This window comes from Trachemys scripta, chromosome 10 (genome assembly GCF_013100865.1).
Source record: "Trachemys scripta elegans isolate TJP31775 chromosome 10, CAS_Tse_1.0, whole genome shotgun sequence".
NCBI classification, from domain to species: domain Eukaryota; kingdom Metazoa; phylum Chordata; order Testudines; family Emydidae; genus Trachemys; species Trachemys scripta.
Window position 1 is genome coordinate 2752887 of NC_048307.1, and position 24250 is coordinate 2777136.

At 41.1% G+C, this 24250-nt stretch overlaps 1 protein-coding gene across 7 annotated transcripts in view; it reads left to right on the plus strand.

The window, feature by feature from the left end:
* Nucleotides 1-534: 534 nt before the first annotated feature.
* The window catches only part of ARHGAP17 (Rho GTPase activating protein 17), a 71568-nt gene continuing 47852 nt past the window's right edge, over nucleotides 535-24250 (plus strand). For 5 of the 7 annotated variants that reach the window (XR_004647496.1, XR_004647497.1, XM_034784241.1 and 2 more), the window contains exon 1: nucleotides 535-736. Coding sequence is in view for 5 of the 7 variants with exons in the window: in XM_034784241.1 (XP_034640132.1) it covers nucleotides 684-736 (53 nt within the window). In the remaining 2 variants the exon portion in view is untranslated. The remainder of the gene's footprint in view (nucleotides 737-24250) is intronic. The other 2 variants (XM_034784237.1, XM_034784242.1) reach the window with 1 other exon arrangement.

Genomic DNA, 24250 nt, shown 5'->3' on the forward strand with positions numbered 1-24250 from the left:
CAGGAAGAGGAGCGAGTCGGGGGGGGCTAAGAAAACAGGCCCTCATTGGTGAAATCCCCAGGGATGCGTAGGCTGGGCCCCCGAAAGGAAACTGGCAGCCAAGCAGGGGCGGCGCAAGGCCCAAAGAGGAGGGAAGCCAGGGGGAGCCGGAGAAGAAGGGGGCACACAGCTGGGGTAAGCGGCTCCCCCTGCTCCGTGGCTGACCCCTTAGGAGCGGAGGGCCGGCCGGACGCCACAGCACCTGGCCCCGCCTGCAGGGCTCGGCGCGATGCCCCAGGCAGGGCTCAGGCTGCCCCGGCTGCTGAGCAGGACACCGCGGCCTCAGGTCCAAGGGGCACAAAATGGCTCCCCGATCCCCGCGTGATGCCAACATCCGGGCCTCAGCGCGCAGCGCCACGGCCCCGCTAGGTGGCCCCCATCCGGGTCTTTTCGCCCCCTCCCTGCCTCAGGGCCCGGATGTTGTCCACAAAGCAGGCGGCTGGGTCACATGACGCGGGCACCCACGTGACTCGCTCCTCGCGGGGAAGGCGGAGCCGGAAGTGGCGCTGGCTTCCGGTGGGGACGGCCGGCTGGGTGTGCGGTGGGAGAGCGGCGCTCGGGGTTCGAGCTGCCGCGGGAAGCAGGGACGAGGCCGGCTCTGGCCGCAGCGTTTCCCGGCAGGCGCAGAGACAGGAGCCGCCGCCATGAAGAAGCAGTTCAACCGCATGCGGCTGCTGGCCAACCAGACCGTGGGCCGGTAAGAGCCCGGCAGCCCCTCACCCTGCCCGGGGGCGGGAGCCTGTCCCGGACCCCCGGGAACCTCCGGCGGCGCTCGCTCCCCTCCCCTCCGAGAGCCCGGGCGGCTGGCGCCCCGTGTGGAGGGGTCTGGCCCCGCCCCCTCCCCTCTGCGGGGGGATCTGGGGGGGTCCGTCATCCTTTGAGCTGCCCGGACCATCGCCCGGGGCACTCGCTCGCCCCGCTGCGGCAGTGGCTCGCCCGCGGCGCCGGAGGAGGCGGGGTTGTCAGGGGCCACGGGCCTGGCCCAAATAAGTTGTTTAATTCAGTTACACCGCGTTACCTGCTCTGCTGCTCCCGGGTCCATCCACTCCCCCCGTCTTTCCGAGCACTGGTGCTTGCCAGCCCTTTGCCAGCTCTCTGCCCGGGGGGGCTCTGCCTGGCTGACCCAGTGACACTTCGTCTCTAGGGCGTTTTGTGAGGTGGACTTGGTTTAGAGAAGCCGTCCTTAGGTGACTGTGTCTCAGTACAGCCTGGGGCACACTGTCCTTAGTAGGTTTCAGAGTCGTAGCCCTGTTAGTCTGTAGCTGCCAAAAGAACCGGAGTCCTTGTGGCACCTGAGAGACTAACACATTTATTTGAGCGTAAGCTTTCGTGGGCTACAACCCACTTCTTTGGTTGCATAGAATGGAATATATATGTGTGTGTGTGTGTGTATATATACACACACACACACAGAGCTCGGAATTTGGTCTGGTAAAATGTATGGGAGGGGACAGGTCCACTGATGAACAAGGCCAAACAGATATTCTCAGCATCTTGAATACACTATGACCTCACTGTTTCCAGCAGTTCTAGTACAGAAACTTATTTTGTGGCTGTTGCACTACTTTAGTAACTGAAGAAACTTAATTTCTTCTGGACACCACGAGAACTTGATCTCCTGTTGTTCCACACGAATATGCTGTTATCCTCCTTTATTGATACTGAAAGTGACTTTGGAAATGCTGCTTCATGAAATTGGGGGTGTGGAAATTCTATTTTTTATGCTACTCTTTATCATATCGTATAGGACTTTATGCTCTTTTCACATATGTTATCACTTCAGTGATTTATGAGATTGACTAACATAAATATAAAACAGAAAGTAGAAAAAATGTGCACTGGGTCCTATGTTTCCTAGATGTGATTGAATGTTGCCATCTCAGCAGTGCTAGGAGTTTAAAGCTAGCTCGTGTAAAATGTTGCTTCTCAGGTATATTTTGGCCAATCAGTATATTGTTTCAGTAGTATAATTTGACATGTATAAACACAGAAAGCAAAAACTTTAATCTATTGGAGGTATATTATACTGATGCAAAAAAAATGTGAGGAATTTTTTTTTACCACCTGGATTGGCTGTACATGTGGCAGTACAGTTCTTTGATTTATAAGTTGAGCTACACAAAGTTCCTACAAAACTATTTGCATTCTACACTTCCTTTTCATATTTTGTTTAATTCTTTCACTTCCTTAATTTTTTGGTAAATTTTGTTTATGCTTACTCTCTTCTTAATTCTATTTGATATTTTTCAAGAAAGCTCAGACTGCACAAATAAGGGTCAGTCTTAATTGGCAGAGAAGTTAGGCCTCTGCAGTAACCAAAGTGTAAGTTTCACCAGACATAAATGCCACTAATCTAGTTTTTTGTTTTGTTTAGGCCAAAGACCTTCCAAAAGAGCTGAGCCAATAAATGTCACATACCTAAGCATAACTTGGTGTCATCTGTATATACTGAAATTGATTTAGTGTTCTTTTAAGATCGATTTGTATCTTTTAGAGTGACTTATTTCTTGTTCGAGTTTTGCTTTTCCTAGCTAAAAGTTGGTCTGGAACAAGGCTCAACTTTTGCCTCACACTTTACGGGGTACTTAGAGCTATGTGCTTTCTCTTCAGGATCCACTTCTACATGAAACAAATAAGAAATGTCAACTAATGATAGCTGGTTCCTTATTTATGATTAATAAATGGAGATATTTCAAACCTCTTCCATTCTCACTTCCCTGCCCCACATCTTCATCTCACTTCTCATCTTAAGATATTAGCTTTTTGAAGTGGGAATCATATCTAGTGTTGGTACAGTTCGTAGAACAATGGGCCTGATCTTACATGGGGCTTCTTGGAGCTATTGTAAATATAGAGCCAACAAATGCCATATACAACTTCTCACTTTAGAAAATATATGTGGAAAGAGTGCATGAAATCTTGTTAACTGTATGTAGCAATTTGTACGGGAGTAGAGGTCTCAACCTTGAAGGTGATCTTTGACTACTGCAGTTGAAAAATGTTTTTATTGCTAGAGTCCGATGGAAGCTGCAGCTATCAGAGTTGTTTCATTACTGGTATTCTCAGGGTGTGGTAACCATATAAGCATGATTATAAGTCACATTCCTCTGCCAGGTAGCCTGTTGTTGTATTAATTGTCTGTGCCTGGAATAGTGGAGTCACTGGCTTCGCTAAAATATAAACAAATGTACAGAATAACTTCTCAGAGGGGAAAAAAGTTGAAAATGACATGAAAATTAACGTCATGAGGTCCAAAGTTAAAGGGAATTATCGAGATATTTCTTAACATTCCGTTCTGTTTACCATAATTCCTTGTACGCTTTAAATGGAAACTTTTCCTTATCAGCTTTTTGCTCACTCATAGTGACTTTTTCTACTGTAGGTTTCTCGTGAGTGCAGGGCTGCAAGCATGGACTCTTTCCAAAGAGAATTAAACCACTGTTTTTTAAATGGCATAAAGAATTAAATGGAAGTGGGGACATTAAGGAAGGAAAAAATACTTCACACTTTGGACAGTGCAACTTGATCATTGGCCATAGTGGTTATACCTTTAGCCAGGGATTATGAGGGCAGACTGAGTTAACTACAGTTCCAGCTTTAGTTTAGATCTGAGCAACAGATGTGCTTTGTTAAACTGTGAATTAAGTTACAATGCTCATATTTAAACTGTTTGGATTTGAATCGATGCCCTTTAAAATGAATGGAGCAATTCACACCTTAAAGCTATTGTTTCAGGCTCCTTGTGAACTCTGGCAGATGTTGCTGCATCAGTTGGCCTGAAAAAATGTGACGCGAAGATATCTCCACAACCATAACATATGAGAGGAGAAAAATTGAGGCTTGACTATGTGCCTCACCCCACTACACCTTAGGAAACACCGTTTTAAAGACTGACTTAAAATGTTAAGATTTTCCTCAAGCCATTGTTTAAAGGGAACAGCTATATGACACCCTAGCAGAAAAGGTGATTGTGTGAAAGGACAACAAAAGGATAGACTACCTCTTGAGCAGATGTTCCCACACTCTTAAAAATAACATCTGGTGGTTGTATGTACAACTTCCCCTTACCCATCTGAGTGTCATCCATTTTTCAGCGGAATCAACTGTTAGAAAAATGTCTACTTTTAGCTGGCTAGTGCTAAAGATGGCCTTTTCTTCAAAGATAGCTAGGGAACCACATAATTGATCTTTCCAGGGTATGAAAGGCCTTTCCTGCAGTCAGTATAGTGGTATGTATTCCTTACCTAAAACTACCATATCTCTTTCTGTTGGAAATGCATGTGTTCTTTTATCTACAACTTTGTCTCCCTGCTGGAGCTCTGATAGTGCTACCAGGCATCCTCTATGCTAGGAAATAGCTTCTGGTGCTGCAGCAGAGTGGTCACTTGAAAAATTAACTAGGTCAAAGTAAAGATAACATAGTGGGAAGTTAAGTTCTGCTTCTTGGGCCAAACATATAGGATGGGTAAAACAAGAGCACAAGAGAAGAAGCAACTTACTGGAGCAATGAAAGTAGCAATAGGGAAAAACTGTATTAGAGTAGAGAAGTGACACCTAGGAAGTATGCCTGTAAATATATTGAAAGAGGGATATGGAATTACAAAAGCCCTGAAGGAGCTGAGAGAAAATAATTGAGGAGGGGAGAGTTAAGTGGAGCAGAATACCAAAATCACTAATTTGCCTGGTTTTAGATGTTCTGCAGTAATTATCCTTCAGACTGGAGGATGGTGTTAGGTTCCCCACTTCATTTTGGTACTCTAACAAGCACTCCTAACTCTTGTGGAATGCTTTATTTTTCAGTATTTTTAATTGATGGCTTGCTGCAAGTAATGCAGCCCTGGAAACGAGTAACTCTGCATGAGATGGACAGAACTTGAAGAGCCATGGTTAGTTTGTAAAACAAAATATCAAGTTACTGTATTTTAAAATAATTGAGGAAAGGGGCAAAGGAGGGGAACTGCTGTAAGGGCTTGGCTACACTTGCGAGTTACAGCGCAATAAAGGAGCCCCAGGCGCACTAGCTCACTCCCCATCCACACTGGCAAGGCACTTAGAGTGCTTGGACTCTGCGGCTAGAGCGCTGCTGGTACTCCACCTTGGCGAGAGGAATAACGTTTGCTGCGCCCCCGCTGGAGCGCCAGTGTGGACGAGGTGTTGCATTACTGCGCTCTGATCAGCTTCCAGAAATGTCCCATAAACCTCCTTTAGTCAAGTGGCCACTCTTCTCATTGTTTTGAATTCACTGTAGGAATGCGGATATGCCATTTGAAAGCTCCGTTTCTGACAGCCGGCTGCTTATCTGCTCTGAGACAAAGCAACCATTAGTGTGGAATGCTGTGTGTGAGAGAGAGAGAGAGAGAGAGAGAGAGAGAGAGAGAGAGAGAGGTGAAGGGGGGTGGGTGTCTGATGCTGTCAGACAGCATGCTGACATGCTCTCAGCCCCCCCAAAACCCACTCTCTTCCCCCCACATACACACAACACACTCCCTGTCACACTCCTCTCCACCCCCCCCATTTAAAAAACACATTGCAGTCACTTGCATGCTGGGATAGCTGCCCATAATGCACCGCTCCCAATGCTGCTGCAAGTGCCACAAAGGTGGCCATGCCTGTGTGCTTGAAGCTGTCAGTGTGGACAGATGGTAGCGCTTTCCCTACTGCGCTCTACGAAGGCCGGTTTAACTCAAAGCGCTCTACATCTGCAAGTAGCCATGCCCTAAGTAAAAAGGTGTTAGTAAAAATTGTGTTAACATGCTGCTCAGGAAAGAGACCTAGAAATTGCCGTACTGGATGGTATCAGTGGTCTCCCCTTTAATTTCATTATCTGATAGTGGACAGTACCAGCTACTTGAGAGGAAGTTGCAAGTAACTCCTTACTCAACAATTATAATAAAATAACCTGCCATTACAGGAAGCAACGCCTTAGCCCTCTTCAGAGGAGAATGTTTAATGCTCTGAAGCAAGTGTTACATCCCTTCCAAAATTTTTAATCTTTATTAGCATTACTCTGGATGTTCTTGTTACCATATCAATCAGTGCCCACCCGGTTTTTGAATCCTACTCAGTTCTTGGCCTTCCTATAGTGGCAATGAGTTTCACGGGCTAACTGTGCATCATTCAAAATTTCCCATGTTTTTAAAACTCGATAGTTTTACTAGAACGTTGACTGTGTAATAGCGTTAGCGTTTCAGTCTCTGACTTGGATTCCATGTTAATAGAAAAATTGAACATCTGTCTGAGCCAGCTGGCTACAGTTTGCCTCCCTGTGCTAATCTTTCTAGTAATAAACTGAGAATGTAGTCGAGTGTCCATGGTCTGGAATGCATTGAGATCTGGCATGCTAAAACACTCTGGAATTTGTGTGTGTTGCTCTGAGGATTTAAATCAGGAATTGTAGATGGGAATACTCCTGGTTAATGCCTAACACCTTGGTTTTACATATACCCACCAATTTTTGGATCTTATTGTAGTTGATTAAAATAATTCTCCAAAGAAACTGACAATTTAATACCACATCTAGACTGACTTATATCTTATTGATTTAATTGCCTTTGTTTACCAGGGCATCGTTGTGTGGCTGTGTTCTCAGTGTTGCTACAGTTAAGGGTGAAATGGCAATACAAGATGTGCAAGAAGTAGTAAAGTTGAAGACTTTATCAAGTTACAATAATCAACTAAAGTTAACGCTTTCTCTTTAATATGAAACCTCAACTCCAGGACCTTGAAGCTGATCCCAAGCAACATTTTGCTTAGGTTGGCATTTTGGCCATCGCTCAGATGGGAATTGGATCTGTGTTTTTCATGTGGCTAGCTGCATACTGTATCTGCAAGTCAGAGCTGACAGTATACCATTATAGAATTTTTCAACTTCTTTTAGAATTAATAATTTACAGAAGTCCTTACCTCCATAGTCTCATTTTTGCCGATTCAGATATTTGCAGGGCTTTTAGATATTTGTATGGCTTGATTTATTTTGTTATACATAATCTCATAAGTTAGGGTATAGCTTTTAATTGGTGGTATCATATATGAAACTGAGATTTTCTGTTATGGAATTTGCATATTAAATTATTGCCCATCTTTCTGTCATCCTGGCATTTACTTTGTTTTGGATACCAGATTGGCCCCAGCCTTTGAGATAAGTGGTTTCTATATTCTGCATGTCCTACGATGACAAATGTATGCTCTTAGTTTCACTTCTATTTAGCTGAATAGACAATCATGATTTAATTTTAAGTAAAACACAGAAAATTCTGTAAACTCCGAATACTCTGCTATATTCGCTCTCAAGAGTTTCAAGAGACAATGGAATAGTGACGAAGATTACTGTTTTTCTTTACCCTTGACTCCTCGTGATCAGACATTGATTCTGCCAGGTAGAACCTGAAGTGAAGTTAGAAGTAACTGTAAGGGTTCTCTTGCTTCAGTGTTAAAATACTAATTATTTTTGTCCAGAACCAATAGACTCTCTGACCAGGATTTGAAGTATGGTAGTGCCTAAATTAAAAATGAGGTTTGGGGTAGTTGTCAGAACTTGGCTTTATACTTGTAATTATCATCTCAACAAATTATATTCTGAAAGTAATGTCAATATGAAGGTTTGTTCAAGTGATACGAATACAAATGTACACTTTACCTACACATACCTGAAAAATGATTTCATAAGGGTGTTTTTTAAGGATGTGCTGTTTAGTTTGAGAAACAGGTTTGCAGTTATTAAGACTATTAGACTTCACGTCTAATGAATGTTACTCATCACTGTGGTTTCTTTCCTGATTCCAGAGAGGGATCTGTATCACTACTGTTCCCAATAATTCTCTGTTTTTAGGATGCATTTACCATCAAATTCAAACTGGGAGGTGTCAGGATCAGACCAGTTTTCCTGGAAAATTATCTTATCAGATGTAAATCTTAAACTTTAGGTTGACAGGTACATGTGTTTCTTGGCATTGGCAGAGATGTTCTCTATTATTAAATAATGGTCTTGGTCTCTTAGAATACAGACTGCAAATCTGAATAACTTGCCTTCCAGATTGCACCACAAACCACCTGCCTTATAGGAGATGGGTAGCTGCATCCCACTTAGTTCTCCTCTTAGTGCGAGCTCTCCTATACAAGTGGAGTGTGTTTCAATATCCTGCACATGTGATATCAGGCTGACTCAACAGAAGTGTTCTAATGTATCTTTTAATAGCTCACACCCAGGATAAAAATGATTATGCTAAAGCAGTAGTAGTTCTCCAAGCCATTTGACAGTCAAGATACAAGGTGGAATCGGGAATATGTTGTCATTTTATTGATCTAAATTGGCATTTAGTGTTGCTCTTAAATATTGCTTGTTACAAAGAACTTGTAAGTAACTCCTGACTAAATCAGTTTTTCATCCATAATGATACACAGTTCTGTTAAGCAGTTAATTTCCAGTACTTCAATATCATGCAGAAACTGGATACTCAGGCTACCACTCACTACTAGCCTGAACACATTTAGGAGTGTCTTTTCAATCTTAATGATTTTTTAACATGCACATCAACACTTACTAATCACCTTAATACTGCTTTTATTTATTCCAAATGATGTACTTTGTTTGAGGAAGGCAGATAAGAGCATTAATCTTCCATTGGTATTTTTACACTGTATTTTGAAAACAAAGACTATGTCTAGACTGGCAATTGAATGACAAAACTTTTGTCTTTCAGAGGTGTTAACGCCACCCCCCCCCCCCCAAAAGACAAAAGTTTTGTCAGGACCAGTGCCAGTGTGAACAGCGTGTTGTCGGCAGGAGCACTCTCCTTCCCACAATACAAATGCCGCTCAATGGGGGTGGAAGTGTTTGTCGGCTTTCCTGCCGCCAAAAAGCGGCTACACTGCCTGACCTTTAGGAGCACAGCTGTAGCGACATAGCTGTGTTGCTAAAAGTTGTGTAGTGTAAACAAACCCTTAGTATCTGTGCATATGTCTTCAGTGAAAGAGCATGCATCTGTGATGGTGGTGGTGCTGGTTCTAGAATGCCTGTTCATGGGCCTGCATTTTGGAAGTCTGGTCCTTCATTCTGTTATATGTAAACCTAGTGGTGTCCTCCTTGGACTGCCCTTTTGCTACTCTGATTTGTATAGTATGAAACTGCAGATTAGGATGCAGGCTCGTTTTGTGTATGGAAAAAATTGTCTTGCAGTTAGTCTACATTGAGCATTCCATTAGCTGATGGCCCAGTGGAGAAATCTGTTTGCACAGGACTTGAAGGTGACCTAGAGGATCCTGGGACCAGTATCACAAACGCGCACAAAAAACCCACTCACTGATAACCAAACTTTCTGGTTGTCTTGAGGAAAGGTCTTTATATTAGAGCTGTATATTTCTGCAAGAAGAATCTGTTCTGGTTTTAGCCCATAAAGTTCACTTAGCTGCTTTTTTAAATCTGGATACTTTCAACCATGTTCAGTCTCAGCCCATATGATAACATAAGAGAGCATTTTCTCAAGCACAGGTATAAATACCAGTATCACAAATACTGGGTTAAAAATGTGTGTATAATATATAACCTTTAACTTGTATATATTCCATGCTGTCTCCAATGGAGCTCAAGTGCTGCTCAGTGAATGAGAATGAAGTTAGACCTCCATTGTGTAAAAGATGGTTTAGGGGAGCTGTCTGAAATCCTAAAGATCTCATTTTCCTTAACAGACACTCTTGAGTCCATTCATATGATTGCCAAACCCTAGATCTATGCAAATTCTGTTTAATGCTAACATGAATCACTAAATTGACAAGTGGCTATTAAGTGACATCAGATGCTCATTGCCTCTAAATCACTCTTCTGCTAGTAGCAAAGGGAATTAATAGAATGTGTTTTCTACATGGCAACGTGGAACACTGTTACTGGTCAATGGCCAAGGAACAGGAAACAGTATTGCCTGAAACTATGATGTATGTTGTATTTAGGCTATGCCTACACTGCGTAGCTTACAGCAGCACAGCCGTGCCGCTAAAGCCTTGCCACTGTAAGGCATGCAGTGTAGCTGCGCTTTGCTCACAGGAGAGAGCTCTCCTGACAACTAAATAAACCACCCACCGAGAGGCGGTAGCTTTGTCGGCGGGACAGCAAAGTGCTGTCCACACTAGCACTTTTCGTCAGAACTTTTGTCAGTCAGGTGGTTGGTTGTTTTTTTTTCACACTCCTGAGCGACAAACTTTTTACCAACGGAAGTGTAGTGTAGACATAGCTTTAGTATGAAACTTTAGTTACCTGTGCTAGTTTTGAAGGATATTAGTCAGCCTCTTAAGATGTATATCTGTATAGGAATTCTGAATCTGCTACTTGTGAAAGCAAACAGAACCGCTCATGAATACCTGATATCAGATTATCCTTCCAGGCTGTCCTCTCAACACCAAACCAGAGTGGAATAAGTTTCTTTGTATCTGCAAAACTACTTATTTCCAGAGGCAAAGGGGTGCTGGTGGTGAGGTAATGTCATTTATTAGATCAACTTCTTTTGCTTAGAAAGACCAGCTTTCAAGCTTACACAGAGCTCTTCAGGTCTGAGCAATGTACTGTGTCACACCTACATACAAGGTGGAACAGAGTGTTTAGCATAAGTAGTTAACACATTTCAAGGGACCTTTCAAGGTGAAGTGGCCAGTTAACACCTCTCCCACTTTGTCCCTCTAATATCCTGGGACCAACACAGCTTCAACAATATTGCATACACTTATTTTCAGGACCATTTGAATGCACTGAAGCAATATAATACATGTCGTGCTATTAAAATGCATTTATAAGCAATAGAAACCCTAAATTATTCATGTTGGGGAAAATGTGTATCCATTATGTGATTTCAGTTTGGATCTACTTCTTGCGGTAAGACCTTCTGCTTATCTAACATACTTCATCTTCTACAGTTTAGCAATTCCTTGCATTAAAGTAACAATGAATAAGATGCTATGGTGAATTTCCTCTGAAAAGGATTAAATTTGGAGACTAAATCAAGTGTGAAATAGACTGACTTTAAGGCCAGAAGGGACCATAATGACAGTCTACTTTGATCTCCTTCACATTGCAGGCCAGAGAACCTTGCCCGCCCACCCCTGTAGACCCATATCTTTGGCTAAGTTACTGAAATTCTCAAATCATGATTTAAAGACTTCAAGTTACAGAGGGAATTTACTCCTGTTTTTAAAGGTAGATATCATTTCAGCCTTAACTGTAGATCTGCTTGGGAGCCTACATAATTCCTCCCAATAGGAACAGCAGAGAGAATTTAAGGCTATGTCTACCCTAGAGAGCTTACAGTGTCAACTTTCAGAGTAGCAGCCGTGTTAGTCTGTATCTGCAAAAAGAACAGGAGTACTTGTGGCACCTTAGAGACTAACAAATTTATTAGAGCATAAGATTTCGTGGACTACAGCCCACTTCTTCGGATGCATAATACTCAAAAACCAGTGGGAGAACACTTTAACCTGTCTGGTCATTCTATGACAGACCTGCGGGTGGCTATTTTACAACAGAAAAACTTCAAAAACAGACTCCAACGAGAGACTGCTGAGCTGGAATTGATATGCAAACTAGACACAGTCAACTCAGGATTGAATAAGGACTGGGAATGGCTGAGCCATTACAAACATTGAATCTATCTCGCCTTGTAAGTATTCTCACACTTCTTATCAAACTGTCTGTACTGGGCTAGCTTGATGATCACTTCAAAAGTGTTTTTTTTCCCTCTTACTTAACTGGCCTCTCAGAGTTGGTAAGACAACTCCCACCTGTTTATGCTCTCTGTATGTGTGTGTATATATATATCTCCTCAATATATGTTTCACTCTATATGCATCTGAAGAAGTGGGCTGTAGTCCACGAAAGCTTATGCTCTAATAAATTTGTTCGTCTCTATAAGGTGCCACAAGTACTCCTGTTCTTTTTACAGTGTCAACATAATTAAATCACCCCCCACGAGTGGCGGTAGCTATGTTTGCAGGGGAAGCCCTCCCGCCAACATAGTGCTATGCACGCTACCACTTATGCTGGCGTAACTGTCGCTTGGAGGGATGAAATATTCAGACCCCGGAGAGAGACAAGTTTTGCCAACATAAGTGGTAGTTTGGACAGCCTAAGACTGTCTGGTAAAGTACCTCTGGCTTGCTCTGTCATTCTGTTAATGACGCTTCTTGGTTAACAGCTCTTCAGGAGAGAAAGCACTATATGCCAAACTCCCTTTTGACAATCTGCGAGATAACATATTGGATTTACTTGAGTTGAGACACTGATAAAAATAGCTTGTGTGAGAATAATAACCTAATATTAATGATAGTAAATCTGAGTGACTATCTCAGCACTGCTTCAGTTTTTTCATCTGCCATTCAAATATGCATTTCTTCTGGAACGTTCCAAAGGATCTGTTTCATCCGTGACTCGCATTTCTTCTGGAACGTTCCAAAGGATCTGCTTCATACGTGACTCTTCTAGTGCTAAAGAGGGTTAGTGTATGTTTAAAGAAGGGGGGGGGGGAGTGTAGGGCTTGGCTACACTTAAAGTACTGGAGCAGTGCTGGGGCACCACTGAGAGAGGGTGGCAGGAAGGAAGCCTTCACCTGGTAGGCCTGAGAGAGGGGCCTGACTAAGAAGGTTGGCAAAGGAAGAGCGTAAAGAAGTGCAATAGGAAGTAGTCCAGGCAAGAGAGCGGTAAGGTTGGTGAGGACCCAGACCTTAACTACTCCTTGTAAGGCCCTTGACTGGAACCCAGAATAGAGGGCAGGCCTAGGTTCCCCTACCCTACACTGCAGAGTCTTGTTGCTTGGGGCAGTGAATGGGAAGGCTGCCTGAGTCACTGCAGGAATGACATAGTGCAGGGGGCATGAGGAATGCCTGACACTGCTTGTGCAGAGAGACTTGGAAAGACTTCCCTTGAAGGGAAAATCAGTGTGACCTGGCCAGAGGGGTGAGTCCTGAAGCAGCTATCCTGCTCTGCTGGGAGGTGGGAGGAGAGCTGCAGTGGTGGAAGGGAAGAAAGGGGACGTGGAACCAGGCAGAGCTAACACCCAGAAGGGGGTGCCATGTAGCAGTGAGTAGAGTGCAACCATTACAAGTATCTACATGCATCCCTCTTTTTATATACCTTCTGTTCATGAAGTTTTGGACTAACGGGTTCATTTTCCTCAACTATGGGTTTGTTTTTTGTTTTTTTTTACAAGAGCAGACCTGGCCTCTGTTCTTATTTTAGTTCCCCCAATAGCTGGCAGAAAATGCCATTCATAAGTTTACATGTCCTCAGTTTTCAGTGTCAAGTCTTTACTATTTCCCTTCATTTGACAATATTTTTTTCTCCAGTAAAAAAAAATTTTCTGCCTCTTGTAGTGGAATGTTTAAAATGTGCTAGTCAAAAAGTGATGGTGATAAATAGTTGTTTTGCAGACTTTCTACAACTGACAATCCATTATTGGGTAGACACTATGCAAGCTATTTAGTTCTCTGGTACAGCAGACAAATGAGCTAAGATCCAGGACTTACGGCTATTAGAAATGTTGGCTGCTCAGGACAGATGTCTTTCAATAACTATTGAACAAAATTATTGTTCTGTTTTTTGTTTACCCACTTTGTAATTTTAAGGTTGCCTTTATGCTTATTCAGCACCCTGAGTGCTTTTGGGAGTGCTTTATAAATTTATTAATAAATATGAACACTTGCAATTTGAGAAACGGGTGCAATTCTTGTATTGCTTTTTAAAAAGATGCTGAAAAGGCTAAATTTTGGCATGAAGGATATAAGCCTTCATTTGTTAATGTTACAAGGACTTCGTATCAGATTGCCTGACTGGCCAAAGCCTTTCAGCCAACAGAGTCATTCTTTAGCTACCACTCTAGTTTTTGAAGATTCTAGGGTAACTTCAATCTATTTTATAAAGCCTGGTCTACACTAGAAGATTAGGTCTTTTTCACTGTTGGTCAGGATGGGAAAAATCCACACCCCTGAGTGGCAGCATTAAGCTGACCTCGGTCCCCTTATAGACCGTGTCAGGTCTACAGAAGAATTCTGCGGTTTCAGAGCTAAAAAATTTTAATACCAGCTCATACTCACAGAATCTTAAAATAGGAATGATTTTAAACTGCTAAAATAGCTATTTAGAGAGAGTTCTAACAAGCTGTTTCTACATAATAGAGTAATGCAGTTCACTTGAGATTGACTAAAGTCAACTGTTGTTGTTAGATACTTGAATTGTTTTTAGGTGTATTACTGATGGAGTGGACAAAAGAATCATACTCTGAACAAGGGAACTTCTGTGGTAATAGGCTATTTGACCATTTAATAAATTAAGCCTGTTTTTATAGTACATGTTTCATAACTTGCCTGTGCGCAGTGACCTGTAATAAAGACTTTGTAGGACACTTTAAAGTTGTATATAACTTCTCGAAACAAGGTTTCGTAATTGGTTAAAATCAGTGACTCTCTGTCTTTCATATTGCAGTAGGATCTAGGTACCCCATTTGGGAATTGGGGCCACATTCTCTTAAGTACTATGTAACTATAGCTATATGGCATGTAACATAATGGAGTCTTGATCTCTGGGGCCTCTAGGACAGGGGTTCTCAAACTGGGAGTCAGGACCCCTCAGGGGGTCGGGAGGTTATTACATGGGGGGGTCACGAGCGGTCAACCTCCACCACAAACTCCGCTTTGCCTCCAGCATTTATAATGGTGTTAAATATACAAAAAAGTATTTTTAATTTATAAGGGAGGGGTCGCACTCAGAGGCTTGCTATCTGAAAGGGGTCACCAGTACAAAAGTTTGAGAACCATTGCTCTAGGAGTTACTCTAGTCTAATACAAATTAATACAGTGAGCCACAGTAGATCCACTATACTGTATTATAATGAAGTTGTCCAAAACTTGTGATGGTTTACTAACTGGTTTCAATAAATCATTCCTCTCTGCATCTGGCTCATTGTCTTAAGGCGTGCTTGATAGCTGGTTGTTTGTTTCATTGCTATAGTTACCAAGTCTTCTCTGGAAACAAGGTCACACTTGACATTTACTAATATTACCATGTTTAAACCACCACTTAGTGCAGACTCAAATAAGACCAGGGAGATTTTCAAATATCTGTTTGTGACACTGTTTTATAGGGTGAAATATTTTCACTAATGACTTGGGTAAAATAGCCATTAAGTATTTGTTTTTAAGACTTAAATTACCGTCTCAAACTTATGAAACATTCCTTTCTCTAAAAAAGCACATCATAGTACATCTTATACTTTACAATCCCACAGGAAATGTAGCCCTTTTTAAATAACCCAGCTGGGTGAGGCCACAACTTCTCCACTTAAGTGAGGTGGAGGCTTTTTTCCTTTGCATGAATTGTTTTCTTATTCAGTTAATTACCTTGCAAAGGGACAAGAACAGTTTGGATTGACTGATTCACTGTGTTGCACAAAGCGCCAGTAGACCCACAAAAATAAAGTCATGCACTGTCACTAATTCCATTTTGGAAGCAGTCAGTGACCTTTACAGAAGGACAGAAAATGTTCTTTTGCTCAGAGGCTGCAAGCTTGTTTCATCCACCAAAAATCAGTTGGCTCAGACTTTTGAGTAAATACGGTGTTCAGATGTATCTAACACTTCTCAGGGGACCAATGACACTTTTTCTAAAATAGAAACTTTTAGATAAAAAGCAAGTCTTTAAAGTTAAATGAGCGTTTGAATGAGTGTCCAATAAACAGAGAAGGGATATTTCATTGCTAAAACCTGCTTCCTGCCTATGTTAATATAGTATTGCTAGCATATGCCACTCAAGATAGCACAGGTATAAACTAGAAACAGTACATGTAGTTTGTAAACCACCTTAACATACTTCTAAAATGTACGAAAAAAAGCCAAACTTGGTTTTAGATGGTACCAGACCACCAACACTTTAAACATGAATGATATGAAGGGCAGTCATTGTTTTCATGATTTGATCAAGGGAAATATTGTAGTTTGTATGTCTGTCTGCAGATGACCTCTTCGGCAAGATATGAGCATGTAAAATTCACACGGCTAATGGTACAGTTCTTATTTTGTAAAATTGACCCATTATATTGGAAAATATAAATCCCTTGGATGGGTGCAGACCACCTCATTACTCTTACATCACTCCATCTACGATATCTGTTGCTCCATTTAAAGTCTGAAACAGCTGTGTTGAAGGAGTATAGCTTCATACCTCTGCTTGGATTATAATCCAAGCAAATATTTTGAAGTTTGATAAATTATGCCTCAAAAGATCCTGTAGTGGTGGAATAATTCTAAGGTTTCTCTCTCCCCCCTCCCCCCAATTTAAATTGTTCTGAAGTAATCATGTTGCTTCAGATGAAGAGAAAACAGTAATATGTAAAACTGACCATGGAAGAAGCTTCTTTAATTTTTGCTTTGAACAGAAATAGGAATGAGGCACTATGTTACTGGGATCACGTTTCAAACTAGCTGGTTTAAGTCTAGCCATAAACTGACCTGGCATACAGAACCAGTGGTCTTAATGCAGTTTCCTTATGTGAAAAGAACACTGTGGAACAGAAGTCTGATGTATTTTTAAATCTAATGCTCTACACTGTAACAGACAACTTCTAAACATGCTAAAATGTCAGAAAAAAAGCTATAGTATGAGGCTAGTTACTCTGAATTAGCCTCTTACTCAGAGCTCCATAATTCATTCTCAGATGCTTAGTTAATTTCCAGCTTCATGCTTGAATAGCAAAAACATCATACTGTGCATGACACATACCAGGATGGTAATAGCATAACTCTGCATGTTATACACATTAACATGGTTTCTGTATATACTGTAGCTAAGTAACATAAAAACAGACTTGAGTGTCCAGTGACGCAAAACACAGTACTCAGATGAGCAGTCTCAAATGAAGGTTTGTTATTGGAGAGGAGAGTCCAGCCCAGTTTGGGACCTGTTTAAGAATTATTAGGAAAACTTCTGTGCCCAATTTTAATTCTTACACAGGTGTTTCTCAGGAAACCGATGTGAGACCTGAATGTGAAAAGACGGAGCTTTTAACTAAACCCTCAATTCCCAATGTCTTTCATTGGCATCAATGATTTCAAGACGAGAAGGGACTGTTGTAGTCTGACCTCCTGTATAACACAGGCCAGAGAACTTCCCCAAAATAATTCCTAGAGCAGATCTTTTAGAAAAACATCCAAGCTTGATTTAAAAATGAGTGATGAAGAATCCACCACAACCCTGAGTAAACTATTCCAATGGTTGATTACTCACTGCTGAAAATGTACACCTTGTTTGCAGTCTGAATTTGTCTAGCTTCAAGCTTTCCAGCCATTTGGATCATATTATACCTTTCTCTGCTAGAGGGAAGAGCCCATTATTAAATATTTGTTCTCCATGTAAATATTTATAGACTGTGATCGAGGATCCCCCTTTAACCATCTCTTTGCTAAGCTAAACAGATTGAGGTCCTGACTCGATCACTGTTGGTTTTTTTCTAACCATTCTCATGGCTCTTCTCTGAACCCTCTCCAATTTATCAACATTCTTTTTGAATTGTGGACACTAGAACTGGACACAGTATTCCAGCAGCAGTCTCACCAGTACCAAATGAAGAGGTATAAAAAGCTCTCTGACTCCTCAAGGTTGCTGTTTATGCACTCCAGGATTGCATTAGTTCTTTTGGCCACAGCATCACACTGGGAGCTCATGTTCAGCTGATTATCCACTATGATTCCCAAATCTTTTTTTCAGAGTCACTGCTTCCCTGGATAGTGTGTCCCAGCCTGTAAGTATGGCCTGCATTCTCTGGTCCTATAATGCCTGAGCCCCCATTTTCCCTGCTGTCATGCCTTGACTGTTGCTGCGTCACTTCTGGTTTTTGCCCATTTTCTCACTCCTGCCTCCTTCTGTCCCTTTTTCCTTGTTTAATTTGTTTTGCTCAATTTTTATTATCCACAGTTCTGCTTCTCCTTACAAACTTCTGCTTTCTTTCTCCATGGCCTTGTCTGCATAGAACTTGCATCTGTTTTTAGCCCTGATGTTGTTCTATATAGGCTTGGTCTACACTAAACCCCCAAATCGAACTAAGGTACGCAACTTCAGCTACGTGAATAACGTAGCTGAAGTCGACGTACCTTAGTTCGAACTTACCGCGGTCCACACCCGGCAGGCAGGCTCCCCCGTTGACTCCGCGTGCTCCTCGCGGCGAGCAGGATTACCGGAGTCGACGGGGAGCACTTCTGAGTTCGATTTATCGCGTCCAGATTAGACGCAATAAATCGAACCCAGAAGTTCGATTGCCTGCCGCCGAACCAGCGCGTAAGTATAGACAAGCCCATAGAGTACTAAACATCTAGATTCAGATATTAAATACTACTGCAGTGCCATTTGGATGCCATTTCAGAATGTCTACCTCTACTATCTAAGATTATAAATGGGCTTATTTGGTATCATGTTTGCAGTGTGTCTCCTTTATAGTAACAAAAACTATTACATCACCTTGAATGTTTGAATCTGTAAACTTCATGCGTGTCTTTTTTTTTTTTTTTTTTTTTTAGGGAGGGACATTTTAAAGTTATGTAAACCATCTATCTCTGGCCAGATGTGCATTTTCTGCTTAAAATATTTGTTTCTCAATTCTTGGAAGATCATGTGACTGAGATGCAAGACTTAAGTCTTGCCAATGCAAAAAAAAGTCTAAATGCTTTTAATTAACTCAACATGCTTTGTGAATTCTACTTATATGGTTGTCCTTTTTTATCACAACCATATGCTCTTAATATTGTGTGCCTGCATCTAAAACTAAGCAATGAGACAGTGGTATTTTAAACATACCTTTTTAATGGCTGTATATACTAAACATGTTACTGTTTTCAACATCTCGTTATATAACCAGATCTAAGATGTTCTTCCCATACGTAGCAGAACGGCAATTGCAGCTACACAGATTATGGAGCTTTAAACTGTACGCTGCCCACCTATTTCTTGGTGACCAGGGCAGGAAAAAATAAACTTAGAAATCTGAGGGGGCCTATTTTCTTTTGTGACAAGACAAGGGAACTCCCAGGTCACCAGGTGATTTAGCAAGGGAATTGGCTCTTTTCTAGAACCAAAAGCTTGCCAGCCTCACATATAGGGAACTTCTGACTCATTCTATTATCTAAGAACATTACTTACTTACTTAATGTCACCGTTGTGTTCAGTTGCACTGCTTAAAAAAATAGATGCTGGACTCCATCTTGACCAGAGTTAAATGTTTGACATTTTTATTCCCCCTCACAGCACTTAGCATCTTCAGTGAACAGAACTTTCTTTTTGCATTCCTAACAGTGAACAATAGGAGTGCACTTCTGATAGTTAGCGGGAGTACTTATTTTGAGGCTCTTACACTCATTTAAAATAAACTTCTAACTTTGGTTGTTGGGGGAGATGTAACGAATACAGAAAAATGGGTCACTAAAGCCCTACTAGCTAAAACATTCCAGATAGTTATTTAATTGCATAATAAGGTACAGTAGAGCTGCAATAAATATACAACTTGACAATGGGCAAGTTTCTAAGTCATTATAATAAACAGAAAATGCAGCAGAAACTTAGAGTTACTAATTGCTTTTGATTTTTTGTTCATATCTGTAATTGAAATCCGATTCAGGCTCAAGGCAAGAAACACAATTTCTCTTTGAAATGTCCCTGTGGTAATTTCCTCTAACAAGGAACTTATTCTACATTTAACCTTATTCTGCATTCACAAACCTGCAATTGTGTGATGTATAAAAGGTTTGCCTTTAACTCCTCATTAAAACAACGAAGTTCGATATTAGTGTTCAGTCTGTATCTGTCTACATTATTGTACAGGATTTGTAATACATGAGGCATGTAAAATCAGCCGCTGTTTAGATGCTTACCCTGCTCCATTGATACCTGAGCACACAATGATGTAAAGGTTATTTTATACTAAACTGAATGCCCACAGTTAAGTATTTAACTTCACAAACCTCATCGCAAAACACGTGTTGATAGCCATTTAAAGTACAGGACCTCATTACAGTAACTTATGCCTTTCAAAGACTCTGAAGTAGAATTTGGCCTGAATTGCAGTTGTTCCTTAATAGCAGTCTCTTGACTCACTTGGGAGAGGGCTTGGATCTATTTCATTTACTAAGGTATTCCAGATCCGCTAATGTGAACAGTCTGCCTTGGGTTTCCCTCTGCCTGTGAGGAAACAATCCACTTTCCTTCCAGGATGATTATTTGTGGAACTTGTTGGGATGCCTTTGATTAGAATAGCTTCATCCTGTCAAAGTTGGGTGGTGGGAATTGTATCTAGCATAGTATGTAATGGTTGTTTAAATCTAAACTGAATAAACAGATTTAACTTAGAACTAGAAAACTGGCCATACCTTTAGGCAGAGTTCACTGGAAGAGATCAATGGAGCAAGAGAAAGAAGATGAGAATGGAAGTTCTTGACTATTTGTTGTGACTACATCAGCAAGCTTTTGTTTCTTCATAAGCTTCTAAAACTGTAGCTCTTGATGAATGAAATATCTTGTCTTAAAAATGGCACCCGTCAGATAATTAAATCAACTTTCCTGAAGTGTTGGGTATTAAACCTGTTCTGGAACAGAAAAGTCTCTGTACCAGAACAAACTCCTTTGACTGAATGCTGCGAACTGCAAGCTCAGTCATCCAAACTGGTTCTTAACCCAGGAAGAGTAGTTTGGGTGAGTTCATGCAGTATCTGTTCCAGAATTAGAGTATTAATGTCTTAAGTTTGAGTTAATGCTTTAATCTGATGACGAATGCAAAACCCTCAATAAAGAGGTGGAGATGGAAATAACTTATTTATAGTTTGTGCAATAAGCTGTCTAAAATTCATTCACAGTAAGAAACTAATTTGTTTAAAATGGGGCAGGCCATTCAAGATGGTGCTGGATTGTCAGAGCCTAAGGACTAGCCCCACCTCTTGGGCTGCATCATTGGCATCTGCCAGTAATGGCTTGCCTACCCCCGGAATAGGAGGGTTGCTGTGGTAAGTATTGAGCACAGGATTGGCACCTTACCACCCACCCACCCAAAAAAAAAAAAAAAAAAAAGATAGATGGAAACTCCTTGCCTGCTCTGTGGAACACCACCATCTTGTATTTGGTTGCTAAATACATGGTGGTGTTTTGTGTACATATAATCATGGGTGGTTTGGTTTTAGTGGTATGGCTGATGCTGTCTGGGCATGGACAAAGAACCAAAGTGTATGGATATTAACTGCTATTGATCTGACTATGAAAACACTGAAAATAAATGGCTGTACTGGGTTTTCAGAATACCCCAATCCCTAATCATTGCTAAAATATTTGGAAAATAGAACCTAATCTATTCTGAATTCGTGCAAGCTTTTTTAAAGGAAAAAGTAGAAAGGAAATGCACTCTGGAAATGTTACCTCCTACTGTGCACACTCTGTTGGTAGTTCGTATTGTGGTGGTGCCACCTCAGAATTAGGGCTTCATTGAGTTTGGCATTGTCTCACAGGCGGACGTGGTCCCTTCCCTGGGGAGCTCACAGCCTAATGTAATCTGGCCCCAAAATTCTCTCCTGAGTTGGAGAATATGATTTGACCAGAAGGGTTAGACTCCTAACATCCCTTGTTGGGCTGTTCCCTGCATACTCTGTGGAAGGAATAGTGCTGCCTCCTATTCGACTTGAAAATTAAACCTGCCAAAATTGAATATTAGAACTTAGCCAAAACCTATTGGAAGCTGAATTTAAATATAACCTTAATGAGGACACCACCTTAGCTTTTTCCACTCGTAAGTATGAAAGAAGAAAACATTTCATTCTACTTCTGAACAGTTCGAGTGCTCTCTTATCAAGAGGTGTGTATAGATAGGCGTGTATGGGAAATCCCATGCTAGAATTGTGTTCTTTGAAAATGGCAAAATAACTGTGAAGCAGCATATGCTTTGAAAAAAGATCGTGTTTGCATGTCCCTAAGACTAGTCAGAGCACAGGCTATAGCTTCTTAAATATGGAGTAATTCTCGGGGGAAGCTACTTTTTGAAAAGAAATTCTGAAGAAGTTAGCTTGTCTAACTTTCCATTGACGTGAAGCACACTGCACGTAGGGAAGTCAGGATGCCAAGTGAAAAGGAATATGGTTGAGAAAAGCATCCTTATAGCTTAGTACCCATGTTTCAGCAATGGGCAAGAAGCATTCAGATGTACCAAAAAAAAAAAAATCTCACTCAATGACTTGGTCTAGGACTTTTTGTGCTATGCTATTCTGCACTTCATGTAAGTTTTAGTCTATGCTATTCTGATTAAGCGGGAGCATAGATTCATGTCTAGATTTCTGATGGAAAAAATATTCCATTCTACCATGACTCAAATAAAATAAAATTTCAAATAACTATTGTGCCAAGAATAACACATGTACCTGGTACATTTGTTTTAGCTGTCTAAATGTGGGGTGTAATTGAACACTTCTCCTCAGATCAGCATTAAATACTAATCTTGTTCATAATGTATCACGTACAAAATCTAGAATGCAGAATAGTCTAAACTGAAGTATGAAGGCTAGGGAAGTATATTACGATAAATCTGTGCATTAGTGTTGTTTGGAGATCTTCCCCTTTGCCATTCCTGCCAGCCTTCTCCAAAGTCATCCGAATCCTGTGCCCTCTCTCCCAGCCAAGGAAGATTGGAATCCACTCTATGTAAAGCAACAGGTGTTGTTCAAAAATTAGCTCTTAAGGATAACTTGCTGGGCTCCCTTTGCCCCTCTCCGGCACTAAGCACACAGCTTATTCCGATTGGGCAGAAGAGCAAGGGACGCTATCTTCTCAAATAAAATAAGCTGAAGTTGAGAAAGGGCATTCTCAGCAATTTCTCACTAAATGCATTTGATGATAATGCTGAATGACCCAAAATGAGAAGTTGGGAAGATCATATAAGCAACAGCATTTGCCATAAGAAACTATTTCCTATTTATCCTCTTAACTACTGACTGTCCATGTGTGCATACTCTACCAGATTTCTAAACTTTATTGTCTTCTACTCTGGGAATTATCTGTAAGTGGGGAGGAGGGGGCATTGAGGTTCCATGTTTGCCTGTCTGCTCAGTCAATATAAAAATGAGACACTGGCGTTCTCTAACTATAAGCCCGGCAGACTCAATGAGGTGTCCTGAAAGCAAAGCTGGTCTCTTGCTGACTCTTGCATCGTGTAGTAGTAATTCTGCTGTCAGAACAGAACTGCATGAGTCAGCTGAGTCTCTGAGCCACACGGACTCCAGTAGAACAGAAGTAAAATAGTAAAAACTACTTCTGACACCAAAGCAGATGAGAGACTACAGAGAGCAGAATAGTTGAGTAAGAAGGTGGATTTGGTTTCTGTGGCGAGAGAAAGTGTTCTGTTCTTTGGGCTTGTGTTCAAAATGCTATGCCAGTAAAATCAAACTCATGCAACAGATCTTGCTGCATCCAGAAAGCTGAATGCTGTCACAGATTGCCAAAAGGAGAAAACAATTCCCCTACATTAAAATGGCTCTGAAGAATGATCATTGTTATATAATTCCAAAGGCAGGGACAAATTGTAGAAAATATTTTTATACTACCCCTAAAGACTTTTTAACACTTTTTTTTTTATAAAAGTCCTATTCCTTAAAAGGATACAAAACTAAAAGCAACAAATGCACTTCATAAAACTTGCTACACCTCTTCTTCCTTTCCCCATTGAATAACTTTATAGCACTTATATACTCCCATTAAAGTCAATAGGCAGATTCCCATGTCAGTGGAACCAGGATTGGGCCCTTAAGGAAAAGCGAAGTTTGCTTGCCTCTTGGACAGCACATGTTTTTGGTATTAGGTCCGCAAGCAAACCACAAGTTCAAAAGCCCTGAACTGTTTGTTTATAGAAGTAGATAAGTACAGAACTTGTGAACACTAACAATATATCTTTCCAGCTCACACTAATAGGAGATGACCCACACTTCCCTTACTGCTTTATCACTTCAGTAATAAAACTTTAAGTTGTGTTGAGACTATCTAGGATAACTTACCAATTTTTAAAAAACAATTGAGAGCTGAACGGATAAAAGGAAAGAAGGAAAAACCAAATAGTATTTTGTCATGTTCCTGATAATCCTGGAGTTTCTGCTCCCCCATATTCTCTCCAGTGGTTAAAAAAGGCCAATGAAAGTTTAACTATATTTTCTTTATGGTAAATAATTTATATTA